Source organism: Mirounga leonina, unplaced genomic scaffold (assembly GCF_011800145.1).
Source record: "Mirounga leonina isolate KUSES-001 unplaced genomic scaffold, KU_Mleo_1.0 Mir_200, whole genome shotgun sequence".
NCBI classification, from domain to species: domain Eukaryota; kingdom Metazoa; phylum Chordata; class Mammalia; order Carnivora; family Phocidae; genus Mirounga; species Mirounga leonina.
This window is the reverse complement of record NW_023270503.1, coordinates 29,750,385-29,768,743: the sequence shown is the minus strand read 5'-3', so window position 1 is coordinate 29,768,743 and position 18,359 is coordinate 29,750,385. Positions and strand designations below refer to the sequence as shown.

The following is an 18,359-nucleotide window of genomic DNA, read 5'->3' as shown; positions in this document are numbered from 1 at the left end:
TACGTGCAGTCTCTTGGGCCCAGCTAGCTTTGTTGCCATAGGAACCTGCATTTGCCCATGACTTACTCTACTGGGTTCGTAAGGAGAGGAGGAGACAGCAAATAGGTTTACTTCAGAAACAGAACTTGGATTCTCAGAAGCCGCAGGAGAAGGGGGAGCAGCTGCTATAGCCATTGCATGTTTTAGATGGCCCGGGGGGGTGTGTCCACGCCCGCATGCGTGCGTGTACACGCACACAAAGGCAGTAACACTGGCTCCCTGCATTCCCTGTGCACCCCTGAGGGGCAGGAAGAGCCAGTCCCACTGGAGGCGTGAGCAGGTGCACACCCCATGCATACTTGCGCACACGCTCACGCACCTTGTGTACGCTGATCCCGCGGCAGTTCTTGGGAACGGCGGGCTTCTCTGAGTCCGCCCGCAGTCCGGCTCTGAGGCGGACCAGGCCTCGCACCTCACCCCGACCCTGCTGTCCACTTACTGTTCCAGGAACAGAGTGGGTCCTTGCATCCCCAAAGTCCACATCCCGGGGAGTGGGTTCTTGGTGCCTCAGCTGCTTGTGCTGTTGGGGAGCCCTGCTCTGAGACGCTGTTCCCTGGGGCTCTGCCACAACAGCTTGGGGAGATGGTTGCTCACACAGCTGTTGGCGTGGCTGAGCAAGCTCTCCAGGCCCTCAGTAGCCTGTTCAGAAAGCAAAAGCAAAGGGCAGCCAGTTTCCATTCACATCAGTCCTTTCCTCAGCTCTGTGAGCTTTTTCCCTGGAGATCCTGGCACCCCGGCTCACTTGGCCACCCACTCTGCCGAAGTCCCAGCAGGGGAGAAGTTTCGTGAGGTGTGTCACAGGAGGGCTGTGTGGAAGCAAGGAGCAACGGATGATGAGGGCCTTGCTTGTTTTCTTATCACTGCCCCAGTAGCCTTGGGCATTCTCACTGACAACCTGTCACACAGGTTTCTTTGTTTAAAAACTTCTAGGGTGTTGTCGGAATTCAGCAAAGCCCAGGTAAACTCTGTGCCAACCAGCGGACTGAGCGGACTCAGCGGAGAAGCGGAGATTCCCACAGGGCGGGCCTCACTCTCCTTCCCCGGCCCAGAGGCCAGCATCCCGTGTGATGTGCCCGCAGAGCCCCTCCTGGCCCAGGCATCCCCTGCCACTCAAGACGGGCACCGCAAGCAGGAGCCGCCTGCCCAGGCACCTGGCGCCCTGGGCTTGCAGCAGTCGGGCATTGCCCAAGCTGTCCCTTCGGGAAGCGCTTCAGGCCAGCAGCCTGCCAGTCCCGTGAGAGAGGTGGCCAGAGCGATGGCCCAGGGGAGTGGCCAGCAGAAGCCCCCGGAGGATGACGGAGCTGCGTGGAGCCTTCGGGTGTCCTCACCCACCAGTCCGGTGAGTGGTACAAGCTTTTCAGGGGGCGGGCTTGGGGAAATGTCTCAGAGCTGGTGCAGGGTATCTCCAGCTCATGACCCGGAGTGGTCTCTGCCTTCTCCCCGCTAACCCCTCATGTCTCTTGGCGGATATGAGCCAGACACTGTGCCAGTCCCTTCCCATGGGTGTCTCTTGTCATCTCACATTGACCCCATGGAGAAGATAATTTTCATCTGACCATGGATTCTGTCCTTAACCACTGCCTCTTAACCAGCGTAAGGCCTCAGGCCAGGCACTTCACCTCACTGAGACTTGGTTTCTTCCTTCACGCTTGTTATTTTTAAATTCATATTTTCTAAAATACCAGGCTTTGAGAATACTCATCTTGCAACATGAACCAGACTTAGAATTGTGCTGTCCAGTATGGCAGCCACAAGCCACACACGTGGCTGCTGAACGAGCACTTAAAGTGTAGCCAGTCCAAACCAAGATAAGCTGTACAAAATAAACCCTGGATTTTGAAGTCTTAGTATGAAAAAAAGAATGTGAAATGTCTCAATAAATTTGTATTGATTACATGTTAAAATGAAAATATTTTTGATATGTTGAGTTAAATGTATTATCAAAATTAATTTCACCTGTTTCTTTTTACATTTTAAAAATGTGGCTAGTAGAATATTTAAAATGACACACGTGACTGGAATTCTATTTCTGTTAGGCAGTGCTGCTCTAGGATAAGCCAGTCTACTTTGTTGACAACCCGCGGGAAGCCAGCCCTGGGAATCTTCTGGACAGAGCCATGGGTCAGAGGCTTGAGAACTATCATCAAAGCTGTGAACCCAAGCTCTTTTGCCATTTCACATTTGTTCTTGTGTCGTGAACAGCCAGGATCGGAAGTTGTATGCCAATGTGCACGTGAACACACAAAGCCCCGAGTTTATCCCAGCTGCTATCTGGGGTTCATGCTGGGAGATGGTCTTGCTTTTTCAGCTCCATCCATGCACATCTCTTAACTGGCCTGTAGCTTCCAGATCTTATAACTCAGGATGGGGCCTAGGCCATGAAATAGACTAGGAGACAAATGCACGCACACACCCTTGTTTTTTTTGTTTGTTTTTTTTTTTAAGATTTTTTTTATTTATTTATTTGAGACAGAGAGAATGAGAGAGAGAGAGCACATGAGAGGGGGGAGGGTCAGAGGTAGAAGCAGGCTCCCTGCCAAGCAGGGAGCCCGATGCGGGACTCGATCCCGGGACTCCAGGATCATGACCTGAGCCGAAGGCAGTCGCTCAACCAACTGAGCCACCCAGGCGCCCACACACACCCTTGTTTTTAACAGCTTTTCTGAGCTATAACTCATACACCATATAATTCACCTAATCAAAATGTATAATTCAGCTTTTTTCATACATTCGCAAGGCTGTGCAACTATCACTACAATCTGATTTGAAAACATTTTCATCCCCCATCAAAGAAACTCCTTGCCATTAGCAGTGACTCCCCATCCGCCTCTCCTCCCCACCGGCCTCACTTCTCTCATCCCCTGGCAACAGCTAATCTTCTTTGTCTATAGATTTGCTATTCTGGACATTTCATGTAAATGGAATCATGTAATACATAATCTTTTGTGACTGACTTCTTCCAGTTAACATATTGTTTTCAGGATTCATCCCTGTTGTAGCCTGACCTATACTTCAATGAGTAATAATTCATTGTAGATTCCACTGTATGAACACATTACATTTTATTTTGTCCTCCATCAGGTGATAGACGTTTGGTTTTTGCCCCATATTTTGGCTATTACAAATAATACTGCAGTGAACATTCATGTGCAAGTTTTTGTGTGGATATATATTTTTAATTGTCTTGGGTGCATACCTAGCAGTAGAATTTCTGGGTCACGTGGTAATTCTATATTTAGCCTTTTGAGGAACTGCCAAACTGTTTTCCAAAGCAGCTGCCCCATTTTATATTCCCACCAGCAGTGTATTCTTCTACATCCTCACCAACAGATCCTATTGTCTCTGTAAAAATTGTTATTATAGCTATCCTACGGGGTGAGGAGTAGTATCTCATTATGGTTTTGATTTGTTTTTGTTTTTGTTTTTTTTTAAGATTTTATTTATTTATTTGACAGAGAGAGACACAGCGAGAGCAGCAACACAAGCAGGGGGAGTTGGGGAGGGAGAAGCAGGCTTCCAGCCGAGCAGGGAGCCCGATGCGGGGCTCGATCCCAGGACCCTGGGATCATGACCTGAGCCGAAGGCAGACGCTTAACGACTGAGCCACCCAGGCGCCCCTTGATTTATTTTTCTTTAATGACTGATGATATCAAGTATCATCTTTCTATGTGCCTTTTGGCCATTTGTATATCTGCTTTGGAGAAATGTCTATTCAAAACCTTGGCCCATTTTTAAATTGGATTTTTTGTCTTTTTATTCTTTTTTTTTTTTTTTAAAGATTTTATTTATTTATTCATGAGAGACAGAGAGAGAGAGAGAGAGGCAGAGGGAGAAGCAGGCTCCCAAGGATCAGGGAGCCCGATGTGGGACTTGATCCCAGGACCCTGGGATCATGACCTGAGCCGAAGGCAGACGCTTAACCATCTGAGCCACCCAGGTGCCCCTGTCTTTTTATTCTTGAGTCATAATAGTTCTTTATATATTCTGGATTCTATACCCTCATTAGATACATAATTAGCAACTATTTTCTCCCATCCTGTGAGTTGTCTTTTCACTTTCTTGGTGGTATCACTTACAGCATGAATGTTTTTAGTTTTGATATCATCCAATTTATCTGGTTTTTTTCTTTCTTCATTTGGGCTTTTGGTGTCATATCTATACCCATTTCCTAATTCAAGATCACAGAGATTTACTCTTATGTGTTCTTCTGAAAATTTTATAGTTTCAGCTCTTCTATTTAGATCTAGGATCCATTTTGAGTTGGTTTTTGTACATGGTATAAGGATGGGGTCCAACTTGATTCTTTTGTGTATGGCTAGCCGGTTGTACCAGCACCATTTGTTAAAAACACCATAATTTCCCCCTTTAGAAGGCCCTTGGGCCCTGGGATCGAGCCCCACTCCCACTGGGGAGCCTGCTTCTCCCTCTCCCTCTGCCTGCCACTCCCCCTGCTTATGCTCATGCTCTCTCTCTCTCTCTCAAATAAAGAAAATCTTAAAAAAATAAATAAAAAACCACACATTTAAAAAAATAATAAATAAAATATAGACCCTTTCCCGCCCACCAGAAGGCTCTCATGCCTTCTCCCATTGTTCCCCTCCAAAGGAAGGCTCCATTCTGACTTCTAGCACCATGGGTTCATTTTTCCTGTTGTTGAACTTCATTCATATAAATGGAATCGTACAATATGTACTCCTGCTTCTTTCACCTGGCGTTTGTCTGTGAGATTCACCTGTGCGTTTAGCATGAGGTTATAGTTTGTTCTTTTCCATTGTTCTGTAGTATTCCATTGCAAGAATATATCCCAATGCATCTATCCATTCTCCTGCTAACAGACATTTGGGTTGTTTCCAGGTTTTGGCTATTAGGACGAGAGCTGCTGTGAACATTCTCGCACTTGCCTTTCAGTGAACCTCTGTACTCATTTCTGTGGGTATATATCTAGGAATGGAATGCCAGGTCACTGGGTAGGGGTGTGTTTACCTTTAGTAGATACTGCCAAGCATTGTCTAACAGTGCTTGTACTGACTTGTACTCACACTAGCAATACGTGAGCATTTTCATTGCTCTTTATCCTAGCCAGGGGTGTCATCAGTCTTTGTACTAGCCACTTTAAAAGGTGTGTAGTGGTGTCTCACCTTGGTTGGGGTTTTTTTTGTTTTGTTTTGTTCTTAAGATTTTGTTTGAGAGAGAGCACATGCACACGTGCGAGCAGGTTTGGGGGAGCAGAGGGGGAGGGAGAGAGTCTGAAGCAGACGCCTTGCTGAGCACAGAGCCAGATGCGGGGCTTGATCCCGGGACCCTGAGATCACGACCTGAGCCAAAACCGAGTTGGGTGCTTAACCACTGCACCACCCAGGTGCCCCTCACAGTGGTTTTAATTTGCATTTATTTCCCTGATGACCAAAGATTTTGATACGTTTTCATTTCCTTACTGGCCAGTCCTTTTTTGGAAGTGTTTAAGTCATTGTTTCGTTCTTAAATTGAGTTGTGTGTATTTTCCTTATTTATTTGTAGGGGCTCTTTATATATTATGGATAGGTCTTTTATGGCAGAAAAAATATATAGCATATGTATGTATAGCAGATGTCTTCTTTGAGTCTATGGCTTGCTTTTTAAATCTCTCAATGGTATCTTTTATGGAACAGATGTTCTTGGGGTTTTTTTGTTTTTTTTTTTAAAGATTTTATTTTTTATTTGAGAGAGAGAGTGAGAGAGAGCATGAGAGGGGAGAGCGTCAGAGGGAGAAGCAGACCCCCTGCTGAGCAGGGAGCCTGATGTGGGGCTCGATCCTGGGACTCCAGGATCATGACCTGAGCTGAAGGCAGTTGCTTAACCAACTGAGCCACCCAGGTGCCCTCGATGTTCTTGGTTTTAATGATACTCAATTTATCGATCTCTCTGTGGTTAATATGTTTTGTGTCTATTTTTGAACTCTTTGTCTACCCAAAACTGTGAGGCTGTGAAAACCCCTGTATTTTCATCTAGAAGCTTTACTGTTCTACCTTTTGCAGTCAGGTTTATGATCCCTCTGGGATTAATTTTTGTGTATGGTGTGAGGTAGGAGTCAAAAGTCATGTTTTTCCATAGGGATATCTGATGGACTAGCACCACTTACTGACTATGACTATTTAAATCATGTCACTGTATAAGTGAGGGTCACACTCTCCATTTTTACTATCCTGAAGATTACTTCAGGGCCCAGAATGTCACAGGACCCTGAAGGTTATGAGCAGAAAACTGTCACCACGCTCTGAAGGGTGAAGAAGAAAGGCTCCACAGCCCCTGGCTTGAGCTGGCAGCAGAGGGCTGTCCCGAGGGTTTGTGGCTGTGTGCCCCAGCAGGGCTCCACAGAGTGGCACTGACCAAATTGAGTTCACTCCTGTCCAGGATGTGACTTCTCTTGTGTTGGCTCAGACATCCTGTCTTGCCAGGGTCCCAGAGCTGATGGGACAGGGCAGCTTGTCACCCAAGCTCCTCCTCTGCTTACCGAGTGTTGACCCTCGGGCCTCCTTGCAGCTCCTGACAAAACAAGCTCCTTCCAGCCCCAGGCTTGTCCATTTGCTGTTCCATCTGCCGGGACCCTTTCCCAGCTTGCTCCCTTTCCTCGCCTTTGTCTCTGCCTTTCCTGAGCACCTTGTCTCAAAAGCACCATCCCCAGAGACTCTGTTTCCCATTTGCCTGCTTTACTTTGTTTATAACACTCATCACTGTGTGAAATCATATTGTCTCTCGATCTGTCTACTTGTTTATTTTCTGCCTCTGGACTCGCATATCAGCTCCATGATACGAAAGAACGTGTCTGCTCCCTTCTGTAATGTCAGCTCTGAGCACTGTACCTGGGAGAGTATAGGCATAATTAATAGTTCTCGAACTCTCAGAGACTCTCGAGATGCTGACTCGTAAGTTTACATTGAGAAGTATACCATCAAGTGCATGGGGTGGGCAGGTTGGTCTGACCAGGGCAGGCTCCGCCTCCCTGCAGGCCTCAGGGGAGTCAGGCTGCTGAGAGTCACAGGACCCACTCATCCCTGAACTCGGTAGACAACCTCTGGGCCCCGCTGTGCAGCCCGCCGGCTCACACTGGCCCAGGGGACCCCCAGCCTTTGGACAGGGTAGCACCCTGCCCTGTGTGTCACCTCTGTAGTTCTCATCTTTCTGTGCTTCTGGCACTTAGTCACTGCTCTTTATTTGACACTTGGGCGGCGTGGGGTGGACAGTGCGGGGAGTAGAGGGGGGTCACTGTCAAGTTGTATAACCATGAGAGCCATTCAGTCTTTCTTTAAAAAAAAACAAAACACATTATTTTAAATTCACTCAACACAAAGGCCCTGCTCTGGGCCAAGCACCATGCTTGGTACAGTGATGGAACAGGACGGACACGGGCCCTGCTCCCTGGGGACAGACACCGGATTAGACAAGTCATTACCCACATCATAATTATGCTGGTGACAGGTGCTGGGAAGGAAAGGAGCAGGGAGTGGGGGAGCTAAGGGGACTTTTATTTGTGGAGTCTGGGGGGTTGTGAATTGATTTCTCAGTGTGACTCCAGAGGACAGTCTGAATTCTAAAACTTCATCCCAATCACTTCCCTCATGTGGTTCCCTCATCACCGCCTATAGCATGTGGTCCCCTCCCCCAGACAGGAGTACAGGCAAAATCTCTTTGCCTGGTGTAATGAGGATAGACTGGACAAAAAGCACTTTTTCTGAAAACAGTCCAGACACCTAGTATCTCTCTCCTCAACCAGACTCCCCTCTGAGACTTAGCTGTTGTTTACAGCATCCTGTACCTTTACTAACTCCAGTGGTATTCCTCTGTTTTGGGTCCCTAGTGGCAGGCGCTGCTCTGGCTTAGACCCTTGGTCGGTGGTGGTTTCCCCCACGGTTAAAGGGGCAGGGAACTGGCCAGATGTGGGGCCTGGGTGAGCAGAAGGTAGGAAGGTGGTAGGAAAGGGGAGGGAGAAGGACAACAGTGGTGCGCTACCCCCCCCCCCACTTCATGGTAGCGGGTGCTGGCTGGGGCACAGCTGCAGAGAGCTACCTCCAGGCCTGTGTGCAAAGGCTCCAAGGACCCAATGTTCCCACTGTTTTTTCTTTATTACCTAAGAGAACAAAAGATTTTCCCTGGAGTATCATTTCCTGGTGGCTGACCTTGGCCGCTGGCCCGTGTCTGAACATTTCCTAGTAGTCTCCCTTGCCTTTCGGAGAGAGAAGCCCTCACCAGTGAACATACATCACCTCACAATTCACATTTGTCCCCTTCCTTCCAGTCCCCTCACTCCACCCTTCTTATTTCATACTAAAGATGTTTGGATAATCAAGATTTATTCCCTCATCTGTTATAACTCTGTGCCAGGCATAAAGCAAAATGAAAAATTGCAAACAACCTTATAGGTACTAGGCTGGGGGTAAGCAAAGAATGCCATGGGGGCCCCGAGGAGTCCCTGACCCTGCCAGGAGGTGGGAGGAGTGCAGACTGGGGAATAGTAAGGAAAGCTTCCAGGAGGAGGTGATGGATGACCCCTGAGCTGAGACTTAAGGAATAGTGGTCTCTCCCATTGGAGCCATTAGCTGGGGCTGGGAGGCCACAGGACTTCCCAGGTATGTCCACCAGGCTCTGTGAGGCTCCTCCTGTCCATTTTCCTCAGGGAGCTCCCCTGGGTCTCTATGGCCTAGGCAGGCTTTGTTCAGAATCCTGTGTTATAGGTAGTCCTCAAGCAACCACTCTCATTGACACAGTGTCCTGTCATTGGCAGGAGGAAGCACCTGCTAATTCTTAGGGTTTTTGGAGGAAGCCCTGGAGGCCCAGCATTGTGAGGCCCCCACACTCCTGACTCAGAGCTCTCTACTCTTGGCTTAAGGAGCCATCTAGCATCTGAATAGATTAAACCATCCAAACCAATCCTTCGAGGGCAGTCCCAGCCCTGCTCCCCTTCCTTGTCTCTGGGAGCAGGGAGGGCAGTCTGAGTTAGGGGTTGGAAATAGCAACTTCAGGGTGAGGTTGGTGACACTTAACAAAATAGCTGGGCTGGGCTAACCCCTTGTGTGAGTCATTTCCTCTGTATAGACAGTCACTTAGGGCAGTCCAACCAGCTTCTTGCCTCTGCTCATTCATGCTTAGGCACAGAAAGGCAGGGAGCGCTTGAAATAGTGGGGGGAAAAAAAAAAGAAGAAAAGAAGAAGCTAAAATCCATTCCCACAATCCCCTGACCCCAGACCCAACCCACTTCCACCAGCCAGCGAGCAACTTCAGGCTCAGACAGTAACAGAAGGGAAGGGGCAGGGTCTGGCTGCCTGGGGCCTCAGGGGCCTGCTCAGAAGTGAGGAGTCCCAGCAGAGGTGGCCAGTGAGGACTCTGGGTCCTGCTCACCCATGCCTCCCTCATCTCAAACCCTATAAGCAGGGCTGAAAAATTCTACAGTCCTTCAACAACCGGTGCTGGGATAACGGGATATGCACATGCAAAAGAATAAAGTGGACCCCTTCCTCACACCATACACATAAATTAATTCAAAATAGATTGTAGACCTAAGTGTAAGAGCTAAAACTATAAAGCTTTTAGCAGAAAACATAGGAGCAAATCTTTATAACCTAGGACAGTGGCGTCTTACATATAACACCAAAGCAGAGACAAAAGAAAAAATAGATACATTGGACTTCAGCAAAATTTTAAAATTTTGTGCCTCAAAAGGCACCATCAAGAAAGTGAAAAGACAACCCCCAGCACTGAAGAAATTATTTGCAAACCATGTATATGGTATGGGCCTAGTATCCCATATATCCTAGAATATATAAAGAACCCTTACAACTTGAATGTTTCCTAAGGCCTTTGTAATGAAGTACCATAAACTCGATAACTCAAAACAATAGAAATGCGTTCTCTGATAGTTCTAGAAGCTAGAAGTCCAAAATCCAGATGTTGGCAGGAACGTTCTGGAGATCCTGAGAAAGAATCTGTTCTGCACCCTTCTCTCAGGTTGGGGTTGCCAGAAATCCTTGATGTTCCTTGGCTCAAAGATCCGTCACTCCCAGCTCTGTCTCTGTCATCGCATGACTTTCTCGTTCTGTGTCTGTCTTCACTTGGGATTCTCCTCTGTGCGTGTGTGTCTTTTCTCTTATAAGAACACCAATCACATTGAAGGGGTCACCTTCCCCTAGCATGACCTCATCTTAACTAATTACATCTGCAACAACCCTACTTCCAAAGGTCAGGTTCTGAGATACTGGGGGTTAAGGTTTTAACATATCTCTGTGGGGGACACAATTCAACCTATAACACAGGAACAAAAAGACAAACCAATTTAAGAATGGGCAAAGGATTTGAATAGACATTTCTCCAAAGAAGATATACCAATATCCACGAAGCACAAGAAAGGTTGCTGTGTCATTAGACATTGGGGAGATTGCAAACCCAAACCACAAGATGGTACTTCACACCCATCGGGATGGCTATAAGCAAACAGATAACAAAAAATGGTGGAGAGGATGTGGAGAAATTGGAATCCTCATACATGGCTGGTGGGAATGTAAAATGTGCAGCCAGTGTGGAAAACAGTTTGGAAATTCCTCGGAAAGTTAGACATAGTTACCATATGACCCATCCGTTCCACTCATAGATATGTGCTCAAGGAAATGGAAAACAAGCATCCACACAAAATTTTGGACATGAATGTTCACAGCAGCATTATTCATAATTGCCAAAAGGGGGAAACAGCCCTAATGCCCATCAGCTAGTGAGCAGACAGTGTGGTATGGATACCATTATGGGATACCATTTAGTAATGAAGAGTAATGAAGTACTCACAGCTGCTATAACGTGGACAGACCCTGAAAACATGGTGCTAAGGGGAAGAAGGCAGACACAAAGACCATGTGTTAGAAGATTCCATTTATATGAAATGTCCAGAGTGGACAAATCTATGGAAACAGAAAGTAGATTATTGCTTGCCTAGAACCGGAGCAGTTGAGGGGAAATGGGGAATGACTGCTCATCATGGGCATGGGCTTTCTTTTTGGAGTAATGAAAACGTTCTAAACTTAGATTGTGGTGAGGGTTGCACAACTCTGTGAACACACAAACTATTAAACTGTACACTTGAAATGGGTTAATTTAATGGTAGGTGAATTGTGTCTCAATAAAGATGTCCATAAAAAGCTTCAAAAACAACCTCTGGAGGTGCCTGGGTGGCTCAGTTGGTTAGGCGTCTGCCTTCAGCTCAGGTCATGATCCCGGGGTCCTGGGATCGAGCCCCGTGTCGGGCTCCCTGCTCAGTGGAGAGTCAGCTTCCCGCTCTCCCTCTGTCCCTCCTCCCCAGCTCTCTCAAATAAATAAATAAAATCTTTTAAAAAATAACAAGAAATAAAAAATCTTTAAAAAAGAAAGAAACAAACCTGTCTTCACTCCTTTCCCGCTAGAAAAGCAAGAGCTGGATCTCAGAGGATGACTTCTACCGGCCTACCCAGGAGCCGCCCCCAGAGAGCCCCTCAGAACGCTCCGTGGCTCCTTCCAGAGGGACACCAGAATCGAGGCCCGGGCTCCTCCGGCATTTTTCTCAAGGACCAAGAAAAAGCTTCTCCACGGGGGCCTTAGACAAAGCCTGTGTGCCTTCCCCAGGAGGCAGGAAAAGCCAGGCAGCCACGGTGCCGGAGCATAAGAACTTCAGGGTGGTGCACCGCCGGCAGATGGGTAGGTGGCTGTGGCTTCCAGCGGCCTCGCTGTGCAGGGCAGTGCCTTCCAGAGCGCAGTGCTGATGGCCTCCGGGTCATGGCTTCTCCCAAACAACACCTCTTCCCCCAGTGTAATAAGGAGCACCCTTGCTGAGTAATTCAGGAAAGCATTTCAGGAAAGGTACTATATTATCTCATAAAATCTCAACAATATAATGTTCAAAAGCCTGTTTCATATATTGAAATATTGAAACTTTTTCCCTGAAGTCGTATGATTATACAAAACCCTGGGTTCTGCCTGGAGCCCAGAGCAAACCCTGCCCCTCGAAGGCATTTCAGTGTCCCCTCCCAAGGCCTTTACCTTAGATGGTTTGTTTAACAGCACTCGTGGGATGTATCAGCTCTGCTATCTGATTAGTGTCCTCTCTGTGCTATTTACAGTGAGGCCAGCTCGATTTCCATGCCCTGTGAAATTCTAGAAAGTGGTCAATAACCATAACCTAATTTATCTACAATCCCCATAAACAAAAAAGTATGCCCAGGTGTGTGTCTCTTTCCCACTTCGTTTGGTGTCCGCAATGAGCCAGCAGACAATTCTGGCCAGGTTCCTGGCTTGGGGAGTATGGGTAGAGCTTTGCTCTCCAAGCTGGCTTCATTTAGGTTTTTCTTTAGGTCCACGGGGTGATTGTAACCATGCCAGAGGTGTGCTTCATGCCTAGGCCATCAGGTTCCCTGAAGGGTAGGAAGACCCTGTACAATTGTTTGAAATCTCCAAGGCTAGTCCAGGCTGGTAGAGAGAGAACTGCATGTCCTTTGGACCCCAGGTTGGTGGCAGACCCCTACGAAACAGGGAGCCCTGAGCAGTGTGTGGTAGTTAGGCAGGCGCTCATTTAGCAGATAGTTATCTGCGATGTGCCAGTCTGTTCTAGGTGCTGGGGACACAGCAGGAAGCAAAACAAAGTCTCTGTCTTCACAGACTTATATCCTAGGCAGGAAATAAGACGATTCACAAGTAAATATATAGTCTGGGCCGGTGGTAATCATTGCTATGGAGAACAGTAAATTTGGGAGTACCAAGGTGGGGAGTGTACTATTTCACATGGCCAAGGAAGCCCTCACAAATAAGGTGACCTCTGAGGAGATGTGGAGGGAGGGAGGCAGGCAGGCAGGCGCGGGGCGACCTTCGTGTCTCAAGCAGGGGAACAGATGCAAAGGCCCTGCCCTGGGCACGTGTCCGGGAAACTGAGGAGATGGGGAGGGCGTGGTTAGAGATGAGGGCAGAGTGAGCGAGGGCCTCGAGGGCCACAGAAGCGGCATTAGCTTTCATTCTGAGGGAGATGGCAGCCATTGCAGGGTTTGGGGCAGAGGGACGTGATCTGACTTCCTTTAAATGGGGAGTCATCCTGGCTCATATGTTGAAGGACCTCAGGGAGAGAGATCAGCCAGGCTGGGGGTGACGGCTGACTGAGCCCACATAGTAGCAGTGGAGGTGGTGAGAAGTGGGGTGTTCTGGATACGCCAGCGGGATTTGCAGAAACACTGCATGTGGCGTGTGGAAGAACGGAAATCAAGGATAACTCCAAGGTTTTTACCCCAAGCAACTGGGAGGATACAGTGTAGCATTTACAGAGATGAGGAATGTTGGGGGAGAAGCCAGTTTGCAGTGGGAGGGTCAGCAATTCATTTTCAGGCATGTCCACTTTGAGGTACTTATTAGATATTAGACATACGTGGAGCAAGGTGGAGATCTGAATCTGAGATTCAAGGGCGGGGTTTAGGCCAGAGATAAAAACCAGGGCCTTGTTGGCATAAAGCCCTGCAAGTGGGCAAGACCAGGTAGGAGGTGGGTGTCGTTGGAGGAGAGGACCCAGGACTGAGTTCTGGGGTGCCCCCGTGTTGAGATGTCAGGGAGAGAAGGAGGAGTGAGCCCAGGGGACAGAAGAGTGGCCCGTTAGGCGGAGTAGGACCCAGAGTGGCACCTCAGCAGCTGAGGGAGGGAAGGGGGGCTCAGCTGCATCCAGTGATGCTGATGAGTCAGGCCAGATGGGGACCAAGGATTAGGCTTTGGATTTGGTGACAAGGAGGGCATGGGGCTTCCCTTCCAGGGGAAGGAGGGGACAGAAGCCTGACTGGAGCAGATTCAAGATGGAATGGAAGCCGGGGCGCTAGAGACAGTTTTGACACCTCCTCGGGGGGTTCTCTGTAAAGGGGGACGGAGGAACAGGGTGGTAATTAGAGATGTGAGTGCCATCAAGAAAGCTATTTTTAAAGATGGCAGAAATAACAGCTTGTTTGTATGCTGGCAGGAATGATCCGGGAGGGAAGGGAGAAAGCAGTGACACGGGAGAGGGAGGGTTGTTGGAGAGATGTCCTTGTCCTTGAGTAGGCGGGGGAGGGTGGGGGGGGCGCGGGGGGTCCCCTGTGCAAACAGAGGAGTTGGCCTTGTCCCTGGTGACAAGGGGGAGGTGAGATTGTGGGTACTGATGCCAAAGTGAGGAGTCTGTGGAGGTTATCTTTTGAGTGCTTTTTTTGGCTCAGTAAAATTCAGGAACAAGGTCAACAGTAGAGGGTGAGGATAGGATGAAGGCACTCAAAAACTGTTCTGGTGGGGCACCTGGGTGGCTCAGTCGTTAAGCGTCGGCCTTCGGCTCAGGTCATGATCCCAAAGTCCTAGGATCGAGCCCCGCATCGGGCTCCCTGCTCAGCTGGGAGTCTGCTTCTCCCTCTCCCTCTCCCCCTGCTTGTGTTCCCTCTCTCGCTGTGTCTCTCTCTGTCAAATAAATAAATAAAAATTAAAAAAAAAACAAAAAAACTGTTCTGGTGGCAGTCAGTGTCCACACCCGCCGCAGGGCCTCGGGAGGTGGAGCGGTGACCCACCATCTAAAGTGCCTTTTTCTGCCCCCAGGACTGTCCAACCCGTTCCGGGGCCTCATGAAGCTGGGCACCGTGGAGCGGCGGGGGGCCATGGGCATTTGGAAGGAACTCTTCTGCGAGCTCTCCCCTCTGGAGTTCCGCCTCTACCTGAACACCGAGGAGCGCACCTGCGTGGAGACCTGCTCGCTACTGCGCTGTGAATCTGTGGGGCCGGCGCATAGTGATGGCCGCTTCGAGCTGGTCTTCTCCGGCAGGAAGCTGGCCCTGAGGGCCTCCTCCCAGGATGAAGCTGAGGACTGGCTGGACCGTGTGCGGGAGGCCCTGCAGAAGTGCCGGCCACAGCAGGAGGATGAATGGGTGAACATCCAGTACCCCGAGCAGCCTGACGACCCTCCGGATGCCCCTCAGGGTGGCCTCCCCTCCCACCCAGACCTGCTCCCCGAGCCTGACACCCTCCAGGGCACACAGTTCTGCTGGTCCTCTGCCCAAGTTCCCGAGCCAGATGCTATTAAAGAATCCCTTCTGTACCTGTACACGGATGGGACCTGGATGCCCTATATTTTTTCCCTCTCCTTGGAATCTCTGAAATGCTTCCGAGTGAGAAACAACGAGAAGATGTTAAGTGATAGCCATGGAATTGAGACCATCCGAGACATCCTGCCAGACACAAGCCTCGGGGGCCCCTCCTTCTTCAAAATCATCACAGCCAAGGCCGTCCTGAAGCTGCAGGCTGGGAGTGCCGAGGAAGCTGCCCTGTGGAGAGATCTGGTGCGCAAGGTCCTGGCGTCCTACTTGGAGATGGCCGAGGAGGCTGTGACCCTGGGCGGGAGTCTGGACGAAAACTGTCAGGAGGTGCTGAAGTTCGCCACGCGGGAGAACGGCTTCCTACTGCAGTACCTGGTGGCCATCCCCACGGAGAAAGGCCTGGACTCCCAGGGCTGCTTCTGTGCAGGTGCCCACCCGCTGTCCCACCACCCCCAGCATGCCCGCCTCCCTCTGCCTCCGGTGGGGTTCCGGATGTAGGCTCTCTGCCCTTGCCTGGCTCTCCGCACATGCCCCCGCACCACCCCTGCGATGTGGCAGCACGTAGCCCCTGCTTCTCCCCAGCACCCACGGAGGCCAGCACCCCTGCCGAGGGTCGGCACCTGTGGGCGGCAGCTCTGCTAGGTGCTGCGCTCTGCTCAGGGAGTTCCATCCAGGGAGCTCTGTTCTCCACCCCCTCCATTATCACATTACCATATTGTTGGATCCTTTTGGAGCAGGGGCATGGCACCCTTCCAAAGATTTCTGCATGCTCTTGCAAGTGCACACAGTCTTTTTCAGTTACAAAAATGGGCTCGTACGGCTCAGGGCTGTGCAATAGAACTTTCTCTGATGATGAAAATGTTCTAGATCTCTGCTGTCCAGTATGGTAACTCCAAGCCACATGTGGCTCCCAAGTACTCCAGATGGAGCTAGTGTGACTGAGGGAACTGAATTTTCAATTTAACTTGACCTGTGGCTCGTGGCCGCTATTTGAGACAGCACAGCTATCTATATTGTTCTACAACTTGGGTTTTTTCTACTTAAGAATGTATTATGGATATTATTCCAAGTCAGTACCCCTGCTCTATCATTACTGTCATCAAATCTGATTCTTCTGCGGGGGGGCACTGGGCCAGCTGCTTTTTGTGGATTATTTCATTTATTCCTCACAGTACCTATCCCAAGGTGGAGCCAGATGAGGACCTTGACGGTCCTAGAACCTTGTTCCAGTCAGGTCCCCAAAGGCCCTCTCCACTCCCTTGCTTTTCAAGGCCGTGAGATATTACACGGCTCACATTCCATTGTCAGCTCTTCTCCCCGATCCAGACACCCATTTCCATCCCTGTGGGTGCTCCAGGCGAACTGAGAGAACTTTGCCCTGCTGCAGAGTGTCACAGCAGGAGTCCTGGCTGCAAGTGGCTTGAGGGCCGTCCTGTCGGCTGGAGCCTGTGGGACTAAAGGGGAAAGTCCGCTTCGGGCATCCGGAAGGAAGTGGTCTGCGGTTTTCTTCCTGCAGAAAGCATGTTCAGGTTCCTGCTCACCCCCTCCCTCCGCCAATCGCCAACACTCACGCTTTACACCTCCAGCCTGTGGGTGTTGGGCTCAGGGAGGAGGCCAGCCCCCAAGGCCTGTGAGGGTCCCCCAGTGGGTGTGAGTGCTGGCCGGGGGAGCTCTCCCCGCACCTGTCACCTGCCAGCCCGTGGGCCGAGACTGAATCTGGGGAGCTTGGGCTTCCTTCGTGCCGCAAGCACAGCTCTGTGGCCAGGCTCATACCCACCGCTGACATTTGGCTGTATTCATAGTGTGCAGGGCACTTTCAAAATCTCCTCTCGTTTAAACTTTGTAATCACCCCGCAGAAGAGCAAGTAACAGCTGAATTTTACAGACACTGCCAAGTAACAGCTGAATTTTACAGACACCGCGACGGAACCTTGCAGAAATTCAGTGAAGGTTAGGATGAGGCAGCTAGGAAGCAGAAGAGCCAGTCCTTCTGGTCCCAAGGCCAGAGGGACCCTTTCCCCCTGACCCCGTGGGAGGCAGGCATGTGCTCAGGATTTGAGTCAGGCCTTTGCTTTGCCCTAGGCATACCCCACTCCACTTCTCACTGCCCGCCGCTGCGGACGGACCTCCCGCAGAGGGGGACCCTGTCCCGCTGTCCCAAGGTATCGGGCATCTCTGATTCTGAGCTGGCACCAGGCGATGTCCAGATGCCCCTGCCTCCGGCTGGCTTCCCCACCCACTCCCTGTGGCCGGCCCCAGGTCCCCAGCTCCTACCCTGCTTATTGAGGCTCAGACTTGGTCGCTTCCATTTCTGGGCCCCAGTGGAGGGGGTAGACCTACAGGAGGTTGGCATGGGTGAGTGAGCAGTGGGAACATTGAACGGGCGGCTAGGTAGAAGAGGATGTGGGCTCTAGCAGCAACCCAACCCCAGTCCAATGCCCTGCTGTGCCACGCCATCATCCTGTGACTGGGCAGGTCTCCTCAGCTCTCTCTGCACCGATTTCTTCAGCTGTAAAATGACAACAACAATTGTTAACAGGGTTCTGTTGTAAACACTCATGAATGGGGTTGTTTCTCAGCGGTGTGCATATGAGTGAGGGTTGTTTTATCTTTCCATCCTTTTTAATCTATCCCTTCCTTAAAGAGCAGGTCCTTCTGCTTAGTAACTTCTGCATTGATTGCCGACTCTGGCCTCACCACTGCTCACTCTCCCGCTATCCTTCTCCCCAGGCTGCTCCCGACAGATTGGCTTCTCGTTTGTAAGACCCAAGCTTTGTGCCTTCTCTGGCCTCTATTACTGTGACATCTGCCACCAAGACGATGCCTCGGTGATTCCGGCCAGGATCATCCACAACTGGGACCTCACCAAGCGCCCGGTAAGCCTTGAGCCCAGCCTGTCGGTGGCCACACAGGGCTGCTGAGTGACAGAGGAATGGTCGCCCTTCTTCGCATGGAGGAGTTTGGCTCTAGGGAAGCCCGGGTCACTGGTTCAGGCCCCATGATGGGGGCGGAGCTGACCAAGAAAAAAACATCATGCTGGTCTATAGTCCCTGGGCAGAGCTCTGTCAGTGCCTGCCTTGGTCCTCAGCTGGAGGTCTGAGGATGGTTCTCTGCAGCTCTCCGTGGCTACAGACTAAACTGTGTAAGGCACCAGCAACCAGATAGGTAGATAGGCAGATAGGTAGGTAGGTAGATAGATGATTGATAGATAGATAGATAGATAGATAGATAGATAGATAGATAGATAGATAG

General features: G+C 50.0%; 1 protein-coding gene across 1 annotated transcript in view; it reads left to right on the top strand.

The window, feature by feature from the left end:
- Window positions 1-215: 215 nt before the first annotated feature.
- The window catches only part of PLEKHM1 (pleckstrin homology and RUN domain containing M1), a 29,603-nt gene continuing 11,459 nt past the window's right edge, over window positions 216-18,359 (top strand). Inside the window, exons 1-5 of the mRNA XM_035027487.1 lie at window positions 216-219; window positions 411-1,378; window positions 11,457-11,727; window positions 14,614-15,534; window positions 17,838-17,983. Of these exons, the coding sequence (XP_034883378.1) occupies window positions 216-219; window positions 411-1,378; window positions 11,457-11,727; window positions 14,614-15,534; window positions 17,838-17,983 (2,310 nt within the window). The remainder of the gene's footprint in view (window positions 220-410; window positions 1,379-11,456; window positions 11,728-14,613; window positions 15,535-17,837; window positions 17,984-18,359) is intronic.